Raw genomic sequence first — 11,153 nt, forward strand, 5'->3', positions numbered from 1 at the left:
GAGAGGGATAGATAGCACTTTTCACATTGACTAGTTCAAATGAGGCACGACATAATAGTTTTTCACACACACAAAAAAGTTGGTAATCTTCAAAACCTCTGCTTAGATTCCCAGTTGAGCTAATATGGTTAGTAGTAACGGTAGTAGTAGGTGGCTTAGATCTTTATTGAGTTGGCTAATGCTTCCGGTTTAGTGAGACAGTGGCGAGGTCCGTGTCCGAAGCGCTCATAGAGATGAGATATTCATGCAGGGCAATGGTCTGATGCAGCCACTTCCAGGTCTGGTGCAGGGAGTTGATGCGGTATCTAATACCAACACAGTCGCGACTACAGTTAAAGGGCATTCCTTTCAATTACTGAACGAAAGAACAATTGTAAGTCCACCCTTCCTAACGAAAAGCACTGATCTGTTTTAAAAACACACGGCTGTAGATACTTCCGAGCTATACGATATCCAAATGTTCTGTTGAAGCACGTTTGCGTTGATGTCACCACTTTTGAACCTTCATTGAACTGGAGCAAATTTCTGATTAATGGTTCGAGGTCGCACAATCCAATAAATTGTAAAACTGAGCACAATAAATCCACTTCGAAAGGCGTTCTAAATGCAACTGATTCCGAAACTCGTTCGGCTCGTTCATTTATATATTTATTTCTCTCGCGCCGTCTGCGGCGCTCACATAAATGAACACACCGAAGATGGCAGACACCAGCACGCGAACAGGCCAACCAATGCAAGTAGAAATGTGACTAGCAATCGAGTAATACACTGAGCCCATGGGACGCATTTCCTCACTAATGTTGAGCAAGTGTAGTAGCAGCTTATCAAAATAGAACAGGACCGTTTGATAGTGATAGAAGGATATCTCGGTGTAGTAGAGTACTGACAGCTCGTACAAAACGAATACATGTTCATTCATTGTCCGAATCTTACGATATCAGCTGATGGCACGTTTCCAAGGCATGGCTTGCTTGCTTGCATGTTGCCCGGCCGGGATGAGGGCTGAACGAACGTAGCAACATAGTCGCATTTGCGCGCTCCGTTCGACATTGTCACCTTTCAATGGTTCATCAGGCTAGTCGAATGTGGCTGTATAAAAACTAAAATTAAAGAGAAATTGATGATTAATGAAGATGTTTTTGTAGAACGATTTTTTACTGTATCGATTTTGTTGGCTATTTTACCGAAAAGACTAACAGAAACGTAAGTAATGAAATTGAAAGACGGATAGGTATTCTAAAGCGAATCAATTATAAACTTAGAACGGAAAACTAGGCCCAACTCCCACTTAGCTGAAGGCAAAGGACTTCACATTTCCTTTCAATCATGTCCATATGAGTCTGCCTAGTCCTAGTTTTCCGTTCTGAGTTTATAACTGATTCGCTCTAGAATACTTATCCGTCTTTCAATTTCAATGCTTTCGTTTCTCTTAGCCTTAAATTTGCCGAGAATAGCCAACAAAATCGATACAGTAGAACCTTGCAGCAATTGAAACATAGTAACATAACAGAACGATTTTTTATAGGAATATTAAAATGAATTAACAATATCTTGATGCACTTCTAAGTCGACATAGTACTGGTAGACACGATAAGCTTGAAAGTGATCGGTTGTCGGTTCTGAAATACAAAAAACGCGGTTAATACGGAGATTACGAATCTTCGGGTTATTTGAGGGCAAAGCGTGGTAATGATAAAAATATTCCTACAAAGGCTTGACCTGAATGGGTTATCTACATTTATACAGCAAGATACTGATAAAGATGATCCATAATTTCGATTCTAGCATATTTCGGTTTGGGGGAGCAGGCCATTTCGCAAAGGTCTTTTGAAATTTGACATTATTTTTATTTTCATAGAAATGGTAATATGGCATGATTTTGAATCGTACTGGAATTAGGTGACATCATGAATATTTGCTAAAATTTCAATTGTATGATGTATTATGTGGCACTACCACCGATTGTAGCAAAACTACAGTTTTAATGCACTGGCTTGCACTTATATTAGAACTTGTTTAGTCATTTCATGAGTCAATCGCAAAAAAAGTTTTTGTCATGTAGATTCTTCTAAATAGATGCAACAGCAAGTTGGTATTTCCACTCTTCGTGTCCAAATCATTTCAATCGGGGCCCTGTTATTTTGGATTATTTTCTTCAACATAAAATCCTCCGAAGATGCCTCTTACCAACGCGTTGATAATGCGTCTCGAAATTCATAAAATAAAACCGATTTAATCCACCTAGCAGTGAGATGCGACATTTCTTACGCATATCACTGTTGGATCATTCATTAGTTTGCAGACCTCATGCGAAGTAGGTACCCAACTACAGGTGGTATGAACACAGTTTCGAGTCTTGCATCAATAAAATCGGAAACTGAACAAATTAAATTAAAAAATTGATTTCATAAAATTCATAAAATTAGTAGAATGATTAATATAAATTGAATTAAAAAATCTATTTAGTTCAGCTCACTAAATACAATTTGTCGATAACTAAAAAAGTTATAAAATAATAGAATAAAATTTGTATCAATCTAACAAATGTGTTTGAATAAATAAAAGAAATGACTAAACAGAATTATAGAATGAAGAAACTGAATGAAATGCATGAACTGGGAAAAAATCATAAAATCCATAAAATGAACAAACTAAATGAAATGAAAGAATTGTATACAATGAATAAAATAAACAAAACAAATAAAATAAATGAAACAAAATAAATAAAAAGAAATGAATGAACTTTACAAAATCAATATTTTTTACTATTCGTTTATTTGACATGGCTCAATGCGTTAACTCAGGAGCCGTGGGTCTTTTATATATTTACAAGATGTAATAAATAAAAAATACACTTTCATTTATCTAGAGCCTGTAATATCCCGTGCGCGCGACTTACCAGTTTCGAGTCGGGAAAATGTTAGTTTTCTCTCTAACTGCATCTTCGGGGTCATCCATATTTCTCTCGTTGTCGACCGTATCATCATCCTGATTGCTACCTTGATACTTGTGATCAGATGTTCTTCCTGGCTTCTAGCCCTTGCGGGTTACGAGTGTGAACTCTGTATCTTTGGAGGTAGCTTCTTCATTGGTTGTTGAATTTGAAGTGCTTGACGCAGCTTTTGCAGTTGTCATTATTGCCTGAACAGCAGCCACAAATTTGGCAACCGTTTGTGGTTCAGGAATAGATATTGGAGGAAATGCCAACACCCCCTTCTGTGGGTGAGCTTTCTCCAGTGGTTTCTGGGCAGGGTTGTCCGTAATGTGCCGTTTGTTTACAGAACTGGCACGTGTTAGTTTGTCCTTGATATGTACAAAGAGATCGCTGCACCCCTTCTGTTTTATACTGCAGGGTAAGGTTGAAATACTTGGAAAGTAGTTCTACTTCTCCGAAATACGACATGAATCTTTTAATAGCCAATTTACAAGTATCTGGTGCCAAATCATGTAATTTGACTTCCACGTTTCCGTTATCCATATATATTGGGTCTTGATTTTGGCGGTGTCACAATCAAGCACGTGTTTCAAGTTGTTTTGCAACATGAATTTTTTCGCCTTAACGAATTTGTTGAAGGTTACCAGCACCGCGTGTCTGGCGTGCTCCAGCTGGATGAAGCTGGCTTCCGAAAACATAAGTTGCATTTTCACTTTCAGCAAATGTTCCACATCACCAATACTCGGTCTTATGCGGAAAGACCGGAAGTCAATGGCCACCGTGTTAGGCCGAAGAATCACATTTTGTTGATGAGACTCAGTCATCTTGATTCGCGATCTAAAGCTGGATGTAGACCGCAAGATGGCACGAAAGTGCAGTGATGATGTTTTTATTACCATCTGTCAAAACGCATCGAAAAGTAAATTTTGAATTTTATAAACTCAATCAATCAAAACGTTATTTCATCTAATAAAAAGTAATATTGATGAAGAAAATATGTATCCTATCTCTAAAAAATATCTAGATGATAAATTTCTTGTTACATCACTAAGAATTCGTTCTTCCGGTTTCAGTTTACACTAAACTGAATTTCAGAGATTGGAATATCGATAAAAACACGATAGTGGGCGAAAATCACTGTATTAAAGAGTGCAAATATTGACAGTCGAGGTTATCCACTGATAAATTCAATTTCTAGGTAAACATTTTCCGCATTTAAAACAATCAACCTAACCTCAACAATACAAAAATAATTCCGGATCTCAATAATTCGCAATAAAATATCAAATTTGACTGAATGTTTTGGCGTCAAACGAAAGAATGAGTCTTTTCTTGTCACCTGTAATTAAACTTTTAGTGAAACTAAGCAATGTTGATCTTAAAACAATTAAAATCGAACAACCATCCTATATCATCAATGCAAGAAAATACTTCCGTCATCATTTGACTGATACCAATAATGAAACCTAGTTGGCGCGTCGAGCGGATAAGTTTCACGTTTGAGGGCCAATGTATCACAAAAATAATAGTAACGGTTCCATTTGTTCTTCAGACAATGCACACAAGAAAAAAGCAACTGTTTGCGCTGGCTTGGATAGCAGTAGAGAGTATACTGGTATTGTGACTGATGCATTTGGTGGTAAATAAAAAGAATGAAACAAATTAGCAAAATTAAAAGATTAAAATGGAAAATTTACGATATTAAAAAGTTATAAAAAATGTATAGAAAAAAATGCCTCAGATTAATTTTTTGGAAGAAATGAATAAATGGAATGATTGAAAAAATTAGTCAGATTATTGAAGTGAAAATTCTGAATAAAATGTATGAACTGGTAAAAAATAATAAAATGAAAACAGTGCACAGTGTATTGTGGTTATCACTGGAAATTAGCATAAATTGCGAAAAAACAAGATAGCGATAAAATCGCGACAAGATTGCGAAAATCTTTAAGCCGCCCGCAAATCTTTAAGATTTAACCTTTTCAATTCCGCAATGTTACAACAATATAATTTGAATTGATCGTTATATGAACAGTTTTCGAACGACTATTGGTCTTGAAAAAAAGCAAAAAAACTTAGGAGGATGGAAAGGAATCAAGTGAGGAATAAAAAAAGCTCACCAATGGGATATCAATAAATTAAATGGGTACCAAAAAACAGTAACAAATACTTTCCGATTTTCGCTCAGCAGGTAGTGAAGGTGTGAATAAATCCATGAACTGTCAATTCATGACCGTCTGATTCCTGACCAACATAGTCTCCATTTTGCATAATGTTTGTTCTAAACTTTGCGGTTTGAGCTAACAGGGAGCATTTTCAATTCTTTCGCTGTTTTGAATAACTTCCGTCACATGCTAATCTTCGGTGAAAAGCACAATAGTTATTTCAAAGAACTCATTTGCATTGGAGGAAGTGTGAAGTGTCTCGGCTATGTTGTTGATTATTTTATTGACAATAGCACAAAAACCGTGCATTCAGTCGATTACAATGCGGTCTCTTTCCAGTCATTCTTAAAACGTATAAAATTGTTTAGTTCGGAATTCTCGTTGCGGAGATATGAATTAATGAGTTCTATACAAGCCACCACCACGAAAAAGAAATGGTCCAGAATATCAGAATAGGTATTTAAATTTTTGGAGGGAGCGGGCGTAGCGTAGTTGGTAAATCGATTGCCTTGTACGCCGCGCACCTGGGTTCGATTCCCGACCCCGCACATGGGGTTAGAAATTTTTCATAAGAGATTTTTCTAACCCGAAGAGGCGAATGACCTTAAGGTTAAAACCTCTATAATCGAAAAGAAATTGGAAAAGCAAGTGGCCATTGAAAGTGTCCCTGGACATATAAACTGCTTTTGACATATGAACATTCTTGAACTTTCAAGCCTTATGTTTTATTATTTTAGTCGAATTGACCATGAAAATAGTACCTTAGGGTTTTCAGTACAGCACGGTGTCATTTGTTGCTGTGTATGACAAAAATGTAGTCAGATCAACTGCCTGTCCAATGCATAAACTCTGATAGTAATCCTCGCTCGTTTACTTGTAGAATACGGAGCTTTCAAACGATAGTGCACTGAATTATCCAGCGCCTTACCATTAATGATAACTGCCATTGAAACTTTAATTGAAGCATTCTCAGGGTAGGCCAAAAATGTGCAAATTGAAACTTTGCTATGAGTTCCACTTGCATCCCCCATCCAGAGTTCAGCGATCCTTCGACGGACTTTTTCCCGGATCTAATTTGTGGAGAATTTTGGACGTTCATCCGTTATTGCATAAAAATTCATAGGGCAACCCGGGGCTATTCGCACCTACTTAAGCAAATCGCCCTTTTAGGTAGATAGATGTGAAAAAAGTTACCGGTCAAAGGTCCTTATTGTTAGTTTGAAACCTCAGCTACATTTTAGTACCATGAAAGGTTCATTTCTCGACAGCGCTGCCATTGAGTAGTGCAAATCTCGACAAACATGTGATTACGGCCTAAAAGCCAACTGTCAAAATCCACTTTGAATGGAAATTTCGGACAAACCGTTACACGCCAATCACAGATGTTGGTAGTAAACGAAAGAGAAAAGTTTTCTCTTTCATAAACTGTTGTGAACTGTGTTCGACTAGTAACGGTTTGTCTGGAACTTCCATTCGAAGTGGATTTTGACAGCTGGCTTTTAGGCCGTAATCACATGTTTGTCGAGATTTGCACCACTCAATGGCAGCGCTAGGCGACGATTTGCAAACCTCTACGTTTTTCCATCCTTTTACAATGTAATTCGGACCTCCCTACGGGGCAATTCAGACCGTCACTTTTCTTTAATTTTTTTACAATGAAATTATGTTTTCCTCTGAAATATTTATAAGAAACACTCCTTAAGAAGCAAAAAAACAAATTGCTTTACAAAAACTTAATCTGATAAGTCACAGCTCGTCGCTGTTGTGCTATCTTATGACAAGCGTCATTTAGCACATTTCGAGAAAAACGATTTTTAAAGTTTGAGATTGAATATCTTAAATATTATAAATGTTATAAGCAATTCAAAGAAAACAATTGATGCTTCTATCTATGCTGTATGAATATCTCAAATATTGGGAAGATCGGTTGACTATGTTGCGAGTTTTTACTATAAATGTAAACAAAAGTCGCACTCACACGTGTATTGATGACAAAATTTGTATGGCGTGTCATAATCGTGCATGGAAAATTTTCCATAGAAAAAAACATCAATCATTAATTTTTATTAATTTTGGCTTCATTTGGTCTAGAAACAATCTGTGAGATGCATTTTGAAGGAAATGAGTCAGGGAATCTAGAAAAAATAGTTATATTTGGTTACAGTGCTGCCAAATATACTATATTTCCAGTTTAAAACTTAAACTGCATTTTTCTCACAATTCGTGAATTTTTGTTTTGAAAAAGATTATGCCATTGTGTTTCCCAGATAGTTTTACACATAAAAACATGTTATACATCAAGATAACTTGAGCCAATTCCCAGACACAGTCATTTGAAGCAAAATAGTAAAAAATTCTCAGCATGTTTCTCGCTATATTTCAATAACCAAGCAGATTGTCAAAATTCTGAAAACGCCATTTTGTAGAGATTTTTTAGTTTAGTAATGTGGCATATCTAACTCAGTTTACCCCAAAATGGCGTTTGTCATAAGATAGCACAACAGCGACGAGCTGTCGATTGGCGGCCCATGTATTTTCTTTGCTGTTGCGGTTGCAATTGAGTTCTTTGCGACCGGTCTCACGAACACTAATGAAGTTTCCTGGTTGAAAACAATCACACTTGCTTTTGCCGTCTTTGTTTATTATTTTCCACCAGCTTGTGATGTAGTATTTGTGTCATGTCGCAAGCCGCTGAGCGGGGGTTGACGGAATAGGGGTCCGAATAGCCCCGTACGCTCATTTCGCACAAAAGTGGCGAGCATCTCAAAAAAAAATCAGTGTTTTCCCCCAAACAAAAATTATTCCATAAAAAAGGAGCCTCAAGCTTTCCAAAACACTTACATCTTAGTTTTTTTTTACTTTTATTTGTTGCTTTAATCATGGGTTTTCCATGATAATGATGTTTGTTTGGAGAACGGCAAAAAAACGAAACACGTTGTATCTCCCTTCTACAAAGAACAAAGAATCAAATTCAGCTCTTAAAATTAATGTTTACCAATACAATGAAAATTCATTTTCAATAATATCCTCACAAAGCCGGTATTTTTAGTTTTAAATGACATATTGAAAGATATGTTTCATTCAAAATTCAATAGAGAGGCGAAGGGTTTAAAAAACGCTTACGGAATGTATCCTTTCAAAAAAAATCTTCAAGCATCCATATCACCCAGTTAAGCCGAATAAATAAATAATTTAATCCCGTGAAAAGTTCTGCTCTACACTAAAATTTGCGCCATGACCAGTATAATTTAAATCTTGCATAAAGGTTAAATTTTCACTAGAATTTTAAGTTTCCAAAATATAGCAGCTCTCGGTGATGTCACGAGTATAATATGAATTCAAATTATATGAGAAATCTACTATCTCACTACTAGGTGGATTATTTGGTGATCCATATACCATTCAACATCTACCTCATGGCTGAGAGCAACGCTTAATCCAAGTGGTACATCAACCCTGTAAAAAATTCAATTTCAAATAAACTTGCACATTATTTTGTGTTTGAAGTGAACTTTTATAATAACTATTGAGAAACCGTTCATTCATTATTGAGTAACCTCACAAAATGTGTACGGAATCGAATTCCTTGAATCACGTAGATGTGTTTTCATACCCGGATATTCAAAACTGGTTTAGTTTTGCCCCTAAAACACCAATGAAGCAGGGGGAGTGGGCGTACCGTATTGGTAAATCGATTGCCTTGTACGCAGCGCACCTGGGTTCGAGTCCCGACCCCGCACATAGGGTTAGAAATTTTTCCAAAGAGATTTTTCTAACCCGAAGAGGCGAATGACCTTAAGGTTAAAACCTCTATAATTGAAATAAAAAAAACCAATGAAGCAATACTCTACATGTAACCGTCTCATTTTTAATTATTGGAAATTGGTATTGTGTGTGCACCGATTTCAATGATCTCCATGTTTGTTAGTGCATATGCTATAAAAACATTGATATAATATCAGGCCACCTGCTTAATTTAATCGAAATTTTGAATATTTTCTATTTGGATTTGCGATCAATACACTTTTGTTTATATTTTATGTTGAATATATATTAAAAATATATTAAATGCTATAAGATAATTACAATTCATATTTCTTTTTGAAGGAGTAGTATTTGAATGGAGATATATCCATTTCTCGAAAAATACGGAAAAGTGGGTTACTGAGTCATTTTGTCCCTAAAACCCCTTTTTTAAAAATTTCATTGCTCCGTGATGCAAATCATACATATTTTGTACTTTTTCTACAGTGAAAAAATCTCAGAAATCGAACCGAACATTTGTGACCTTTGTCCGAATACGAGAAGTTGGGGTTATATGGCCTTGTGTCATTCATTTTAAACAACGCTTAAACAATTTTCTCTTAAGTGGAGAAAAAATAGTTTTTACTTAAAGTACTTATACAGCAAGGTCCTAGTTTGCGTCAAAACAAAAACTATTTCTGTGCTCGTATGAGTGGCAGTTTCTACAGCGAATGGTAGCATTTACGTCATCAATACCACGTTTTATAGGTTGTCTCTGTTCACTACCGCTTACAGTTTTGACGCATATATGCTAGTTGTACCTTGTTTAGAGGGACTTTGGTTTTACCTAAATTTTTCTCCACTAAGGAGAAATATATGGGATTTTCGATTGATATGCACCGATGTAGTGGAGTGCACAGGTTTTGCACTATTTTTGCACTTTCGAGCAGAAGAGCAGAAAAATGGGTATGACATTGTTTCATTGACACTTCTGTTCGAAAGTGCAAATCCAGTGCACTTCACTACACCGGTGCACTGACATCGAATATATCGGTAATAGCATAGTGCATCGAAAACCTGCCTCCACAAATACTGAATAAACTGTACGGATGAAATTGTTTCCTATCTGATATCATAACCCTTACAGTGACTTGCTTCGCAATTCATATACTCATATACGCCCGATTACATACGTCACATCAATCAATTCAGTCACCAAGGAACTACATTCGGCTTGCCTAGGCAAAACCACATTGTATGCACTAGTCTGAAGACTGATTGCAATCAGTGGCTTCCGTCGGGGATGTTTCCATGCACCACAATTTGCACGTGCCAAAGCTCTCCAAAGCAACATTGTACAGTGAGTTAATCCGTCTGGAAATGATATGTGACCTTACTTATATTATTAAATCCAATATTGTACAATAACACGGTAAAATCGTGTTTGTAAATCAGTACATATTTCTGGATGCCGTTTGACCGAAAAAAAACTTTGATCAAGTGGGTAATTCAGACTAATAAAGAAGAACGATAAAAGCATCTTACTACAGATGACAAACGTTCAGGCTACGTGCAACACAAAATATTAAAAAATCTGTGTAAACTTTCAGATCGATTAAAATAAAATGTTCGAATTATTGAGTGACTGCAAGTAACGCAATTTTAATAACACGGTAATATTTTTGTAAACTTTGTTTCTTCTTGATTATCTCAAGTTAAATTTGGTCAGCGAAATCATCAATATCATTTTAAAAAATGGTTGCTAATACAACTTGAAAAAAAATCCACTTTGATATCCCGGAATTTTTTTTAACTTTTTCTCATTTTAGGATAATATACATCCAAAACACGTGAGACTAAGACAGATATAAGGCTGCCTCATCAAATCTTCTATACATCGAATCATTTGCTTGATTTAAATTTTATTTATTTTTGTTTTATTGTGTTATAAAATCAAGAAAAATAGTTGAAAGTTTAAATCGATATCAAAGTCATCATGAGGACATCTGGTACCTACGACGGTAAAGTAGGGGGATCTTTATTAAAACTTCCAGAAATAATCTAATTACATACACGGAATGCCAACCCCCAACGTGTTTCAAGCACAAGCTCCAAGCAAATATAATCAGAAATATTTCTGCGTAATAAAATGTCAGTGCTCGGGCAAATTCATCGGTATAGACAAAGGCAAAGGCATGCCTTTCGACAAACATCAAACAAATGTGTCTACATCAGCTCAATCTGCATCTATGACGCCAAACGGTAACATTGTATTCATTTTCAGACTAGTTTACGAAGTGGTAGGCGAG

At 36.1% G+C, this 11,153-nt stretch overlaps 1 protein-coding gene across 1 annotated transcript; it reads right to left on the reverse strand.

The window, feature by feature from the left end:
• Window positions 1–173: 173 nt before the first annotated feature.
• Window positions 174–632, reverse strand: LOC131687235 (uncharacterized). Its single transcript, XM_058971309.1, has one exon. It carries the CDS (start codon window positions 341–343, stop codon window positions 176–178), a length of 168 nt encoding a protein of 55 aa, XP_058827292.1. The 5' UTR covers window positions 344–632; the 3' UTR covers window positions 174–175.
• Between the last annotated feature and the right edge of the window lie 10,521 nt (window positions 633–11,153).

The sequence above is a fragment of the Topomyia yanbarensis genome, chromosome 3, assembly GCF_030247195.1.
Source record: "Topomyia yanbarensis strain Yona2022 chromosome 3, ASM3024719v1, whole genome shotgun sequence".
NCBI lineage: Eukaryota > Metazoa > Arthropoda > Insecta > Diptera > Culicidae > Topomyia > Topomyia yanbarensis.

Coding starts and splice junctions, on each gene's coding strand:
- LOC131687235 (XM_058971309.1), bottom strand. CDS start 343: ATGCCCTTTAACTGTAGTCGCGACTGTGTTGGTATTAGATACCGCATC.